We start from the raw sequence: 15,669 nt of genomic DNA on the forward strand, positions 1-15,669 counted from the left end.
GACGTGTCTTGGTGTGGACCTCTTTGTGTTCATCTTATTTGGGACTCTCTGTGCTTCCTGGGTTTGTGTGTCTATTTCCTTCACCAGGTTAGGGAAGTTTTCCATCATTATTTCTTCAAATAGGTTTTCAATTCCTTGCTCTCTCTCTTCTCCTTCTGGTACCCCTATAATGCAAATATTGGCACACTTGATGTTGTCTCAGAGGCCCCTTAAATGCTCCTCTTATTTATTTATTTATTTATTTATTTATTATTTATTTTGATTACTTTTCCTTTTTGCTGTTCTGATTGGGTGTTTTCTGTTACCTTATCTTCCAAATTGCTGATTCAAACCTCTGCTTCATCTAATCTACTGTTGATTCCCTCTAATGTATTCTTCATTTCAGTTATTGTATTCTTCATTTCTGACTGGTTCTTTTTAATGTTTCCTAACTCTTTGTTGAAGTTCTCCCTGAGGTCATTGAGCATCCTTATAACCAGTGTTTGGAACTCTGTGTCTGGTAGATTGCTTGTCTCCAATTTGTTTAGCTCTTTTTCTGGAGCTTTGTCCTGTTCTTTTATTTGGGACATGTTCCTTTGTCTCCCCTCTTTGGCTGCCTCCCTGTGTTTGTTTCTGTGTATTAGATAGGGCTGCTATGCCTTCCAGTTTTAGTAGAATGGCCTTATGTAGTAGGTGCACTGTGGGGCCCTGGTACACTCTCCCTGGCCACCAGTGCTGGGTGCTCCAGGTGTGTCCCTGTGTGGGTTGTGTGTGCCCTGCTGTTATAGTTGAGCCTTAGTTGCTGTTTGCACATCAATGGGAGGGACTGACCCTCAGGCTGACTGGTTGTGAGGCCTGGCTATGACTACAGTAGAGGAGTTGTTGTGATGGGGCTGAGCCTACAGAGCAGGGTTCACTTTAGTGGGACTCCGGTGCCTGCACAGTCTGCCCTTTGGTTGTGTCTCCTTTGAAGCAGCTGGGTGATGCTCCAGCTTGGTCTGAAGCTGGCCACCAGATGTGCTAATTCTGGGGCCTTCTGGGAGGGAACCTGCTGCAGGCCAACTTTAACTGCAGTCTGTGCTCTGCCCGGGGCCACCTGGTATGAACCACAAAGCAATTCGCAGATGGCTGCCACCTGCACTGGGCTTAGAGGTGCCCGAGAGGCTAATCTGCGAACCGAGACTGGCTGTCACTAGAGCCGAGCTTGGGGTTGCTCAGCCAGAAGTACAGGACATGCCAAAACCAGATGCTGCTTGTTTGGGTTTTGTGAACCTTTGGGAGATTTTAGGAAAGTGCAGCATGAGCCAAGGGAGGCCATTTGTACAGAAAAGACACTGGAAGTGGCTTGGGTGTGCCTGAAAGTTGGGCGGGGGGGTCTCAGAATCACTAGGGTGGGGCAGACAAAGGTGATAGCCAGTTTGGTGGAGACTCAGATATGGCATCTGCATGTGTCTGCATGCAAGGAAAGGGAGGGCTCAACAAAGAAACAGTGGTTTCTGCCAGCTCCTCTGTCTAGGAAAAAGATGCCTCTCCAGCCCTCACTCTGAAGCCAGACAGCTCAGTTCCTCCTGTATATTCCTGGTGCCTTACCATCTGCTGCCCCAGTGCTGGAGCTCAGAGTGGGTCTGACAGTGAGTCAGTCCATGCACAACTCTTTAAGAGGAGCACCTGGCACTCCAGCCACCCTCTGTCCCCACTGGTTTTCCTAGCCAGATATTGTGGGGACTTCTCTCACCGGCCCTGGAATCCTGGGCTGGGGAGTTTGGTGAGGGGCTGGACCACTTGCTCCTCAGGGGAGGACCTCTGCAGCTGAGATATTCCTCCCAGTTTTTAATGGTCACACACGGGTGTGGGACCAGCCTGTTCTGAGTCTCTGCCCCTCCTACCAGTCTCAAGGCGACTTTTTCTGCATGTCTGTAGTTGTTTCTGCTAGACTTCACGTGATTCTCAATGATGGTTGTTCTGCAGTTTAGTTGTAATTTTGATGTGATTGTGAAAGAACGTAAGCACAGCATTTACCTACTCTGCCATCTTGACCAGAAATCTCACACAGGGGCCATTTTAAATGTTCGGGTAGGCATGTTAAAGAAAGTTTGTTTGTTTGTTTGTTTGTTTGTTTGTTTGTTTGTTTTAAATCAACTATTTTAGTCAACCCACTGTAAATATCATTTCAATATGTAATCGATGTAAAAAATTGTCCTTGAGCTATTTTATGTTCTAGTAAGTAAGGATTTGAAATCCAGTGTGTATTTCCACTGACAGCTCATCTCAGTGTGACTAGCCACATTTCAAGGGCTTAATAGCCACATTTCAAGGAGTGGCTGCTGTACAGGACAGTTCAGACACAAGGGCTCAGCCCAGCTGAGTTGAGCGGGCTCCTCGGCCTCCAAGCTTCCTAGCTGTTTGTACTCTGCAGTCACTGATTTTTGCCTTATCTGCTTTATCTGTGCTATTGTTTCTTGATCTTTTTCTTTAAATTAACTCACATTTTAAACTTTATTGGGTTTACTTAAAAGAGAATCTTTAAATCATTATTGTAAATGTAGAGCTGGTAGTATTTGCTGAAGTAGAAGGTGTCAACCGAGAGGAAATGAATCAGGCTTTGTCTAGAAATAAATGATGAAGATTTACTCAAAGGTCTTAGGGTTTGCAAACCAGAAACACTTATGCAATGCCCAGAGCATTCCGAAGGAGAAAGAAAAGTTAAGAGTTCTTAGAGAAAAAAGTTCATTCTTGAGAAGAATCCGTCCTGCATTTGTAGCTTCTGGATTGGTCCGAGATGATAATCTCCCAGGTGTCTGGCAGTCTGGCTGATGCATGTCAGGTGTCTGGACATGTGAACATTCATTCCTAAGTCCTTTGGGGGTGATAAGAGGGTCATCTATAGGATTTATATTTATAGCTGGAAAGTTCAAAAATTCAAGTTCCCAGGCTACTTAATCATAGAATTGTTTCCTCATGCCCCAGTTTACTGGATTTTAGTAATTTAGCAGCTTGACTATACTGACTCCATTTTATTTGTTCACTCTTTCCTCAGTCATAACCATAAGAATGCCACGAAAGCAAAACAACCACGTTAAAAATTCCTGTCTCTCCACCTGCCACCCCCCTGGCCCACGTTGCCTGCTGAGGGCATATCCCATCTTTGTAAAAGAAGGTGGGTCTTTGGGCATTAGAGGTGTGCTAAGTCACCTCCAATACCAGGACGGGGCAGCTCCTGGGTGCCCAGTGGCATGACCCCACTTCCTGGAGCCAATGACCTCCAGCCAAACCCACCAGGACACAGCTGAAGTTGAGCAAGTTGGGCTGACTTCTCATTGACCTTGAGTGAGTGAGAACACACAGCATTGTGGGGGAAGCTTGGTAAGAGGGTGTGAGAAAGAACCTAGTACAGAGTCTGGGCTTCAGTTGGATGATTTGGAGGCAGGTCTAAGGGACCTCAAAAGGTTGGCAAGAGCATGAAATCAGGCAGCCTTTCCAAACACCTAACTCTGTGCCTGGCACATAGTAGGTGCATCCCTTTGCAGGGCAGGAGCTGTCTAAGCTCTGGGGTGTCAAAGCATGGCCCTACCGGCTGCAGCATCTGTCCTGGGGGAAGCTTGTGGGCCTCAGAGGAGGCTGCAGGTCCCAAGACCCCCTACCCCACTGGGAACGTGCCACTGGGGACTCGGCGTGACCTCAGGGCCCAGATCTTCTGGCTTCATTGGTCTCTGTCACCCAACCCTGGCCATCCCCATGGAGGACAGACAGCTTTTTCCTCTGTTACAATGATGCTGGCCTCCAGCAGGAGTGGGAAAACAGAAATGCTCAAGTTTATTATGGGGAATATTGGGGGGCTTGAACCAGGTCACTTGTGAATGTTTATTGAGGGCTTTGTGTATTTTTAAATGTTCTTGTGTAAGAGTTTTTCTGAATTAAAACTTTATTGAGATAATTGTAGATCCATATGCCATTGTAAGAAATAACACAGAGATCCCACTTGCCCTTCCCGTGGCATCTTGCAAAACTGCAGTACAAGGTCACTGTGGTATATCAACAGTGATGCAGTCTACCATTCACATTCCGACCTTCATAGTTTTACACATGCTTGTGTGCACGTGTGTGTGTTTAGCGCTATGCGATTTTATCACATATGTAGCTTTGTGTTGCTACCACCACAGCCACAGTACAGCACAGTTCTGTCATCACAAGGAGCCCGGGTGCTGTCCCTGTGTAACCATCCTCCCTTCCTCCCTCCTCTCCCCACGTTATTAAGTCCTGGCCTACTAATTTGCTTCATCTCCAAAATTTTGTCATTCCAAAGTGTAATACAAATAGAATCCTACAATACGCAACCCTCTGAGATTGGCTTCTTTCATTCAGTATAATTTCCCAGTTTGTTGTGTGTATGAACAGTCTGTTCCTTTTGATGGCTGCATAATATTCCACGGTGTGGATGGACTAGTTTGTTTAAGGCCACCTGGGATGTTTCCAGTGTGGGGCTTTTGGAAATAGCTGCTGTGACCATTCATGTCCAGGTTTTGTTTGTTGGGATGAATGCTCAAGGGTACAATTTTTGAGTGGGATGGCAGTTGCATGTTTGTTTTTTTAAAGAAGCTGCCCACTGTTTTCCAGAATGTCTAAAGCATTTCCTATTCCCATCCACAATGTCAAAGGGAGGCATTTCTCTCATCAGGGCCAGCATTTGGTACTGTCACTATTTCTCATTTTAGACATTCTGATAGGCACGAGCCACATCTCATGAGAGTTTTTGTCTACATCTCTGATGACTAATGGTGTTGAGCATCTTCTCAGGTGCTTCCTGGACACCTGTACATCCTCCTCGGGGGCAATGTCTGTGCATGGCTATGTTACCTTCTCATGGATGCTTTGTTCTTTCACTGCTGGGTGTTGGCGGTGAGGGCCTCCTGGGTGCTGGGTGCTGGAAGGGGAAGAGCGTTCACACAACAGGCCAACCCAGTTCTCAGAGCTGACGAGGGGCAGGGGGGGAACAGACGAAAAATGCATCAGAAAACAAACACACAGGATAAACACAGGTGCTGAGATGGAGCATGCATGAAGGAGGGCAACCAGGATAAAGGGGCCAGGAATCTGCCAGTACTTGACCTGAAAGAGGCCTGAAGGGAGAAAGGGTCAGCCTCGAACATCCTGGGGGGAAGTGTGCAAGTGGAGGAGGAAGTGTACAGGTGTGTGTGCAGAAGTGTGCAGGTGGAGGGGGGAAGTGTGCAGGTGTGTGTGGGGGAAGTGTGCAGGTGGAGGAGGGAAGTGTGCAGGGAAGTGTGCAGGTGGAGGGGGAAGTGTGCAGGTGGAGGAGGGAAGTGTGCAGGTGGAGGGGGGAAGTGTGCAGGTGTGTAGGGGGAAGTGTACAGGTGTGTGGGGGGAAGTGTGCAGGTGTGTGGGGGAAGTGTGCAGGTGTGTGAGGGGAAGTGTGCAGGTGTGTGAGGGGAAGTGTGCAGGTGTGTGAGAGAATGTGCCATGGAGGGCAGCAGGTTGTGTTGAGCAGGTGAAGAGCAGAGTGATGTGGGGGCGGCAGACACGGTGAGGCCAACACGGTCAGGCAGGGCTTGGTTGGAGTGGGGCTTTGCAGATGACCAGGACACTGGGGTTTTATCTCAAAGGCGGCGGGGAGCCTCTGGGAGGGGATTTAGTTTGTGTGGGTTCTCCTGACTGGCCCAGCTCTCCTCCTAGCACAAAGCCCATGAGGTGAGGATGGAAGGATCCCCTCCCTTTGGTGCCCGAGAGCCTTCCCATTCAGGGGAGGGAGCCAGATTGTCTATTAACAGTCCCTGACATCGTCAGTCAGACCCTCTCTCAGACAGACAAGTGTCAAATATTCATGAGGTCGGGAAGCAGTCACTCCCCTTCCTCCTGCCCTCCCCCGTCTGAGGAGCCCAGTCCACTGGACTCAGCCCCTCTTGGTGGTGTTGTGGCCCTGCCCTCCTCCCAGTAAGGACCCCCCATCACTTCCCAGAGGGCTTGCTCAGCGGGCCTCAGCAGGGCATTCATAAACAGGGACTGTGACATGGTTGGGGGCTAAGGAACCCTGCCCCAGCTTCCCAGGCCTCTCCAGCCATGCAGCCTGTGGCCAAGAATGCCCGAACTGTGGAACAAAGAAACTGAGCCCGGTGTGGCCTGGCATGAAAGTCCTCTCAGGGACATTTCCTCATCTTAAAACGGGGTTGGTGTTGCTGACCTCTGGGGCTGTCGTGATGAGCTGACACTGAGGCCCAGGATAGCATGGGAGGGAGCTGTCAGCCAGGCCCTGGGGCCCTCAGCCTTCCCAGGAGGACTGTCCCCAGGGTCACCACCTGGGTCTCCCATCAGCCCAGGCCCAAGCTGCAGGGGCTGCAGGTATGCATGACCAGCCGAGGGCCTCGCCAGGGCCCCCTGCCAACCAGCGCCAGCACTGTCCTGAGATGGATGGGGTCCTGCTGAGTCTCTGAGGCCCCCCTCAGTTTCTCCTTCTGATGGTCTCCACTAACTCAGATGCCGAGCCCACAGCAAAGAATTCATGCAACTATGAAGCACGAGCTGCCTGTCTCCCTCCTGCCCTTTTTCCACACTTCACCCTGGACCTAAATAAAGACTATTCATTGAGGCCATTTATCTCCTGAATAAGATTGTTAATAATGGAGAAGGTCCCTGGCTGACAGCAGGGCAGGAGCTGTGTGTTCGTGCATATGAACGTGCGTGCGTGTGTATATGTGTGTGTAGGGGGCTCCCTCAGCATCCCTGCCTCCCTGCCCCCTCTTTCTGCCCCATCGGGGTGGCATGTGCCCACCCCCACCTCATTGCTGAGGTAAGCCTTGGAGGAGGGGAAGAATGTGAGGGGTGTTACTGAGGAGGGTGTGTGCTAGGAGCTGGCCTGGGGGGTGATGATTACAAGAGGGGTACTTAGCACCAGGTTGGCAGATGCCCTGAAGATCAGAATAAGGGGTTTGGACATCACCCTGTCTAGGCGGCTGCTTCACCAAAAACTGACCAGGAGGCTGAGTGCCCAGCCCCAAATGTGTACAGGCTGATGGGGTTGTCCCGTTCAGTGGGAGCTGGCAGGGTGAACAGACCAGCTTCCCCTCACTGAGGCATTGGCACAAATCCCCCATTTTAGGGATGGTTATAGGCTGCTTCTTAGTCCCCATGTTCAGGAAAGGCCCCACTGAGGACATGAGAGGGTCTAACAAGCCAGACACTGCTTTCCCCGTTCCCCTTGCAGCCAGAGACGGGGTGTATGGCCTGGGGTGGGACAAGAGACTCCTCTACTCTTGACCTGGAACCTGGAGTTAGCGACTCAGCTGAGACAGCCACAGCCTCCAGGTTCTAGGGACATCAGGGCCATGAGGCCAGTGGGGACTCAGGCCTGGGGCCCTGGGCTGGCAGTACAGGAACAGGCCCAGTGTTGCCAGTAGTGCTTGCAGGCCTGTTTTGTGGGGTGACCGTGGCTGCGGTCTGGCTGTCCAGCACCCACTCTTTGCTCTGGTCTGTCTGCCTGGCTGTCTGTCCTCCCTGGGGAGGCTGGGACTGGTCCAGGCTGCCCACGGCTCCTTCCTTTCTGATTAAAATCAGCCTGGGTTAGTCTCTACTCCTTGTGTCTGAGAATCTGACTGAGGCAGGGGTTATAGTTGAAGCTTTGCCTCTGCAGAGGCCACCCACTTACACAGCTTTGGACAACCAAACATTTTTTAGGGCTGTGCAAATGTAGCCTGCCCACCTAGAAGAGCATCACCAGCCTGCTCGCAGGGCAGGATCTCATGGATAGCGTGAACCTGGGGGCTGCCTGTGGCAGTGACCCGGTCAGCCAGGTCACACCTATAGCACAGCTGTCCCCAACAGGACAGTAGGGCACAAGGCCACAAACTAGACTCTGCAGATGCCCCAAGTGGCTACTGTGGCTGGTGTAGCTGGCTACACACGCCCCTCCCTGGGTCAGGGCCTTGCCCTCAAGGGGCCACCCTACTGCCAGTGTGGGCACAGAAGACATGCTTTGGGAGCCAGGATGCGGGGAGACGCAAAATATTGTAGAAAAACAAATCTCGCTGACTACGAGCCTCCTCCCTGACCCCAGGCTATCCACACCACTGGAGCTCATATCCAGTGTCTCTGAATAATCCCCTGTGGCTCCTTTTCCAAGAGTCCTCCAGTCTGTCGTTTGAGCTGTTCATTCAGATCATTGCACAGCTCAGGACAGTGGGTTCCATCATGTGCCCCTCCTGGGAAGGCTGTGGGTCTCTCACACAGCCCCTCCTTGCCTCAGGTGGAAAAAAATGGAAGGTGTGGGAATGACATGAGGAAGCCCAGCTTTGCTGTGTGAACATATGCAGATCCACTGCCCTCTCTGGGCTTCAGTCAGAGGAGGGGTTATGATCTCTAAGGGACCCTCCAGGGTGGGAGTTTGATGAGCAAGTCTCGACCTCACCTCCCTCCTTCTAAGGGCCCCATCGTGTGCCAGACCAGGGTACAGAGTGGGGAGCCCACAGGCCCTGCCCTCAGCCAGGCATCCCACTGCTCAGCCCATGCTGCTGTGGACAAGGGCAGACCCAACTGCCTCAGCCAAGAAGCCGGGAGGCTGCATGGGAGAGGTGGCTTGTAGCTGGGTCTTAAAGTACGTGTAGGGCTCACCAGGCTACACAAGGGAGGCTTTTTGCCGGGCAAAGAGCACAGATGTGTGGGAAAGAGTGGTGTGCTCACAGGGCAGGTTGGTGTGGCTGAAAGGGAGCATGTGTGGGTGGCACGGGTGGCCTTGACCATCCCCCCTCACTCCTCTGTCTTGAGTCCTTGGGCGGCTTTTCCTGTGGATGTTGTCTGCCAGCAAGGTGTCCCTTGTAAAGCAGACTGGGGGCTCTTGGAGAGAGAGAATTGTGCTGGGCAGGAGATGACCTGTGTCAGGGGCAGCAGGGCCCTGGAATTCTCCGGCCAGGACTGGGAGCTCCTGACATGCAGCTCTGGAAGGCAAGGCCCTGCGCAGAGTTAAGGATGGCCTTGCCCGGGAGGGCCTGGGGACTGGGACAATCTGCAGGTCCCCTCTATGAGCAAGGGCTCAGGCCGCTCTCCCTGTTCCTGCTGTAGGAGGCGATGAAGGTGTCGGACGGCAGCCTCCTCAGGCACGTGCCGCTAAGCAAGAAGCAGGGCATCAAGTGGCAGAGGCCGCGGCTCACCCGCCAGGCCCTGATGCGGTGCTGCCTGGTCAAGTGGATCCTGTCCAGCGCTGCCCCACAGGGCTCAGGTAGGGGCTGGGGCGGGCAGGCTGAGGGCAGGGTGGGGGATCTGTTCTGAGCTCTGTCCGATCTGGGGTCTCAGAGACCACACTGGGACCCCAGCCCAGGCCACACCATCTCTGCCTCCATCGGGAGATATGTTTTCATCCATTCACACCTGTCCTCATTCATCCACGCAGGGCACTGAGCTCAACGAGGGTGGGGACAGAGGACTGGGGCCATGCTGGGGGCTCCCCATGAATAGCTGAGAGGGTAGAGCCCAGCTTCAGAGCCTGACAGGCTGGGCTCGCTGTGCCCACCTCACCTGCTGGGTAACCTGAGGCTGGAACTCACCCTTTCTGAGTCCTCTGTAAAATGGGCTGGTGTCCACCTGCAGGACACATGTGAAGAACGGTGACAATGTGTGCAGGGGCCTGGGGGGAGGGGGTTGGCCCTACCCAGTGCACCCAAGGCTGGTGTTAGCTTTTCACTCCACCTGCTTTCTGGTTGTTTGTGAGACACTGACAGAAGTGGTGGCTGTCAGAGATATTTGGTGTTTGCACTTATTACCCTGCAGGAGGTGCAGAGGTGACCTCCTCTCACAAGTGCACATACCACGCACTCATCCCTTGTCACACCTACCACACACACCTGTACATCCCCCACACACGTGTACACACCCACCCACCATGCACATACACATATCGCACACAGGTATCTGTGCAACACACAGGTAAACACACAGGCGTGCATGAGACTCTGCCTGTCTGACTTTAAGGAAAAGGTACAAATATGGCCCTGACAGCTGTCTTGTTTGTTGTGTCAGACACTCTGTGTGTGATTTCCAGGGGGCCTCAGTCCCCTTGACTGGAGAATGGGTACAATCGTGGCCCCAGTCCCCGATGCATGATAAGCTAGGGTGAGGAGGGGATTTGGCACAGAGGCTGGCAGCCACCTCCAGCCTGCGTGTGAGGGGAAGTGGCTGACAGCCAGGCCCCTGTCCTTTACCCAAGATGCCACTCAGGGTGATCATAGCCTGACTCCAGCCCCTCCTCTGCTTCCTCTGAGCCCCAGCCCGTCTGTGCTGCTCTGTCACCCTCAGCTGATGTTTGCTCTGGGCTACTGTCCCCACAGCAGCCTCCACACTAGTGCACGTGAACACCTGTGTGGCATCTGCACACTCTCCCACTTCTGGGCTGGGGATAGCTTTGCATGCGGCAGAAGCGTGATGCCACTACAAGTCCATGCAGACAGCTTAGCCGGGAAGCTCCACCAATACTCAGGGTTCCACAGCAAGACGAGAAGAGCTCCCCATCGGGGAGGAGGCAGAGTGGAGGGGAGCCGGGCGCTCTGGCTGGCACAGCTGTCTCACGCTCAACGCCCAAATTCCCCTGCAGTCATCAGGGCTCCCTCCTTTCCTTCCTGGAGATCTTGCAGTGCCTCGGCCTGGCCTCAGTGTCTCCGTGTCCCCCTCCCTGACCCGCTCCATCCAGCACCCACCCCACCCCAGGCCTCTCCTGCTGGGGCCCGGCTTTAATTCTCGACTTTCAGGCTGGGGCCAAGCGTGGTGTGCGGCCCCTTCACTGGGGCTGTTTGCACACCTGAATATGGGTGGACACAGAGAAAGGCGAGCTGGGGGCAGGCTTGCTGTGTTGAAGCTCGCAACAATGTGGGGCCAAGGGGACCACACTCACATGCCCTGCCTTCAGCTCAGAGTGGGCTCATAGAGGGCAGGGCCTTTCACATTCAGCTCCTGCTGAGCTGTCAGGATGCCTCTGAAGGACTTGTCACTTGTCACAGCAGCTGTGCTGACAGGAGAACGGGGCAGCCCCAGGATGCTACAAGTGGCTGTGGCCCAGCCCCTAGGTGGGTTGATTACCAGGCGGCACCCTAGGCGCCCCGAGGGTTGTGAGCACAGGAGACCCAGGTCCTATTTAGCCGTGAGAGATGGGCAGTGCAGGTCACTCTGTTTAACTAAAGAGTTGATGCAAGGTCACATGACTCAGCGGGCCACACGGCGTCAGGGGCCCAGTGGGCTCTGACCTGGAGCTTCTGCCATGTGCTCCCAGGAGGGCACCTACCCTGATGTGTGTCTCCCATGTGTTTTCTCTCGGGAGCGCTGAGGAGAGTGGAGCCCCTAGGGTTTGTGCAGGCAGCAGCAACCCTCACAGACACTGGTCTCCTCCATGCAACATGTCCCGTGTACGTCCCTTAAGGATGGCATTGCTGGTCACATGGAGGGCTGCACCTATGTGAAATGCTAAACTGTGTGCAGATGAGGTGCCCCTGCTCCCTCAGGAGCTTCTATGGGCTCTGGGCCTGGGGAACAATGGGTGCCATTCAGTTCGGCTCAGTCGTGCCCAGCTCAGTGGCCTGGGCAGCGGGTACTTGGGGTAGGTGGCAGGTGGCCGAAACACTGCACCCTTGTTGTCAGGGGATTTTCCATTCATAGAAGCTGGACAGAGAGGCAGATTTCTGGACCGGCTGGAGCTGAAGCCAAGGCCCAGGAAACTGCATGGTGTCCCCAAGCTCAGGTCACTTCAGCCAAGGCTGGGTGGCACTCAGGGGCCGGAGTCGCAAGGGCCAGGGCGGGACCAGCTGCCGTTGTGTCCTGGCATCACTTCTGGGCTGTGAAGGCCCCAACATGGAGTTGGGAGGAGGTCAGCAGTAGTGGCCTCTAGGGTGGTTGTGCCCAGGAAAAGGAGAGCACAGGGCAAGGGGCACTTCCCCACCCCACCCAGGCGGAGTGCCCAACCTTGGCTGAGAAGTGCATCCATCCTCAACGATGGGCCATCCTCAGTGACCCAGAGGCCTCTCCCCTCTGGGAAAGCATCCTTCTTTGGGATCTAAAACCTGTAATGTGGAGCCCATTACCACCACCACTGCCCTTGGGCCCTGGACCCGCTATTCTGGCCGGAGGAGAACAGCGTCCACCTCCCACGGGACAGCACCGGAATCTCCCGGCTGGTGCTGGAACCAGCTGGCAGGGGACACTCCGCCCTCCCTGCTCTATAAGGCCAAGGGCTGCTGGCACCGGGACATGGTGAGTCCAGGGGGTCTTGCAAGTGCTGGCCTTTGGCCACACTTCCCTGTTGTATAATGAGTCCTTTGGTGAGTGACAGTGATGTGTGGACACTGTGATGGGTGGTGACGTTGGTAGAAGCAGGGCAGGCAGCAAGGAAGGTCCATGTGCAGAGTGAGTGTCAAGCCCAGAGAGGACAAATGGTCCCTGTCAGATGGAAGGGATACAGTGTAGCTGACCTGCCACCTGCTGGCTGGCTGGGCACTTGACAACAGCTGCGGCCCGGTCAGTTCAGCAAGGGTAGGTTCTCTTCTGGAACCCATAGGTAGCTTCAGTGCCCCTAGCAGCCAGTACAGGCTACCTGGCGTGTGCACACAGGCTGTCCTGTCCACTCAGTGGACAGGTGCCCTTTGGAGAGCGTCACAAAGGCTCTGATGTTCCCACGCTTCCGAGTGGCCAGGCCTCCAGCCTTCTTCTGTCTGCTGCCCTGACCCCTGAACGAATGGTCCAGGACAATGGAAATCTGTACCCCAGGTCATCTCTCCTGCCAGGCCAGGTGGGCAAGCAGATGTAAGTGTGCCATGTGGGAACAGAGCCCCAGAAAGCAGTTTCCAGGCTCTTGGCCTCACATAGAAAGGTGCTGGCTCAGGTAGTAGATGGTCATCAGCTGTGACTAGCTGGCCATTGGCTGCTACTGGTTAGCCATTAACCACTGATATAACTGCTGTGGCTAAGCTAGCAAGGTGTGGCATGGTGGTGTGGCATCCTGGCGTGGCGTGGCGTGGCGTGGCGGAGTGTGGATTGAGGATTGCAGAGCGGCAGATTGCAGTTAGCAAGTGAGGTTGGTTGGCAGAGACAAGTGGATGGCGGGTTGCGGATAGTGTGGCTCCTGCTTCCTGTGTCTCCAACCCAGCCGCCAGTGAGACTATAGTGGTGTGACTCCCCTATCTATGGCTCCGTGGGTGTTCCTTTTTGGCCTCACCATGTCCTGCGTTCTTATGTGAGGGGCGGGACCAGAGACCCCACATGACACCCCGTATGACACCCCGCATGACAGCCCACATGGACAATGTCTCTTCTCCACGTCCTTCCACCTGAGTGGTCTGTCATATCTACTTAGATGTGCTTCTAACATTTCTGGCAGCTCTGTCTATAAATTACACACAAAGGCTTTCCTCCTCAAGCATCTCAGGGACTCGCCAGTGGGCCACAGGTGTGGGCCAAGGGGAAGGTAGCAATATGGCTGTTACCATGGGAGGGCTGAGGCCCTGCTTACACACCTGAGCCTTCTAGACGTGTCCCCCAAGCATACATGGCACACCTGTGCATGACGACGGGATGCCACACATGCTCCTGTAGACCTGGGGGCCAGGTGAATACAATTTGCTGGCTGGCATCCCAGGTCTCAGGGCCACCTGTGTCCTACAGCCAGGCATTCCCTCTCCATGAGAGTCCAGTAGGCAGATCTTTGCCAATGAAAGCCTGGTTTTGCTCAAACCCGAGGATACCCTGGAATGCTGCATTGGGGCCTGCCACTAGCCTTAGGTACACAGCGTGCCATTGAGTGTGCTTGGTCACCAGGCCCAGGCACACAGCTGCTTGTAAGCACCTGCTGCACAGCCTTTGCTGGAGCTCAAGAAACAGACTGGAGCCGCCCGCTTAACTGTGGCACGTAGGTGGGCCCATCAAGCACTGCACTTACTTGCACAAAGCAGGAACCCCCAAATAAAAGGGGCTTCATTTAGACAGCGGCATGCATCTCCTAACTGAAGAATCAGGGTGAGGCAGTGGCTGGCACCAGCCTAGCAGCTTGGGGATGTCAGAGTCAGTATCTTTGGGGGTTTATGCCCTTCCCTTCACAGCTGCAAGGCGGTTGCTTTGGCCTCAGACATCATGGCTTTGTTCCAGGCAAGAGGAAGGAGAAATCAGGTGAAAGGAGGAAGTGATAGGGCCTACATCAGGAAAGCAACTCTCCTACAGAAATCTCTGGAAGATTTATGCCTACATTTCGTTGTTCAGAATAGAGCCACCCTGACTGCAAGGAAGGCAGGAAAACAGCAGCTTTTAAAACTGGACACATTTCCACCTCCAATCTGAATTCAGTGGATAAAAAATGTGGAGGAGAATGAATGCTGAAGTGGCGTTCTCTGCCATGCTTGCCTCGTAGAGTTCTGATGACTGAATGTACCGGTGCCCAGAAGGACCTGGGTATGCTGCCTGCACACCCTGGGTGCTCAATAAATGTGGGAGTGGGGACAGAGTAGTCAGCACTTCCTGCTCCAGTCACAGACTTGGTTTTCCCTTATCCTCCTCATCAGAGGAACCCCTTCCCTTCTCCCATGCTCCAAGTTGTAGAGGCACCAGCAGGGCTGGGCGATAGGTCAGTGAGCAAAGCCCAGGGCCCCACCTGTCCCTCAGCCCTGCCCAGGGTCCCTGGCCCCTGAGCCTCCTTGGCCAGGGCGGGGTGGGAGCAAGGTGGCTCTGCTTCTGGCTGCAGTGAAGCCCTGGGGCCTGGATGAGGCCCCTTTGCAGGGAGATCACACCCTCAGCTGAAAATCACACCGCTGGCACCTCCTCATTGGTGTTGGGAGCTCAGGCACGAGGCCCACCCTTCCCCAGCCCAGGGAGCCGTGGGGGCCCTTCAGCCTCCAGAGAGTGAGCTCCGGGTCCCAGGAGCCAGAGCCAGAGCCAGGCACAAGATGAAGGGGCCTGGCCAGCTCTGGGCAGGAGCAGAGGCTGCTCCAGGGTGCTGACCCCTGGCAGTGGGGCTGGGAAAGGCCCAGCAAGCAGGAGGTGGGGACAGAGAACAGAAGAGGACAGGGCAGGTTACAGCTGCCGAGATACGAGGGGATGGGCTGAGGCCCACAGGAGACAAGCTGAGACTGAGAGACAGAGGGAGGTGGGAGAGAGCACCCTAGTAGACAGGCTCTGAGTGTCCAGTCAGGGACAGGCAGGCAGAGGAGGGACAGAGCAGGCTGGGGTTGCAGAGTGAGAGCGAGGGCAGGACAGGGGACTCTGGGACTGGGCCAGGCCCAGGGATGGCGGGGCACGGCGAGGCGCCTGGCCCGGCCCGGGGGGCTGCACTGAGGCTGCAGGAGTGCCAGCACGGCTGCAAGAAGCTCCTGGGGGACGTCATCGGCTGCTTCTTCAGCTGCATCTCCGGGAACCTGGCTCAAGGTGAGGACTGTTCAGCCGGGCCTGGGATGAGGGTACAGGAAGGGACAGGCTGGGGCTCCGAGCGGCTCCCACCTTGAACAGCGGCCCTGACTGCAGTCCTGGAGTCCTGCCTTGTGTCCTGAAGGTACTGAGGTCCAGGCTAGGCTCCCCCACTCAGGAGCCTGGAGAGAGAAAGAAGTGGGGAGGGGGCTTCCATCTCCGGGGCCACAGACTCAGGCCCAGTCCAGGCTGGCAGGGAGCGAGCAATTTGTGTGCATGCTGACCCTGTTGCCCTGCTCCTCTCTCTACCTCCCTCCTTCC

At 54.6% G+C, this 15,669-nt stretch overlaps 1 protein-coding gene across 7 annotated transcripts in view; it reads left to right on the forward strand.

Annotated features, from left to right (window-relative positions):
* KCNIP3 (potassium voltage-gated channel interacting protein 3) overlaps positions 1 to 15,669 on the forward strand; it is a 68,843-nt gene that overhangs the window by 7,569 nt on the left and 45,605 nt on the right. For 4 of the 7 annotated variants that reach the window (XM_074332519.1, XM_019725869.2, XM_019725867.2 and 1 more), the window contains one exon: positions 9,043 to 9,199. The exons of 2 other annotated variants lie outside the window; for them this stretch is intronic. In XM_074332519.1, the coding sequence (XP_074188620.1) occupies positions 9,043 to 9,199 (157 nt within the window). Of the gene's footprint in view, positions 1 to 3,016; positions 3,137 to 9,042; positions 9,200 to 15,669 lie in introns of all 7 variants that reach the window. One more of the 7 variants, XM_074332521.1, reaches the window with a different exon arrangement.

The sequence above is a fragment of the Rhinolophus sinicus genome, linkage group LG05 (assembly GCF_036562045.2).
Source record: "Rhinolophus sinicus isolate RSC01 linkage group LG05, ASM3656204v1, whole genome shotgun sequence".
NCBI lineage: Eukaryota > Metazoa > Chordata > Mammalia > Chiroptera > Rhinolophidae > Rhinolophus > Rhinolophus sinicus.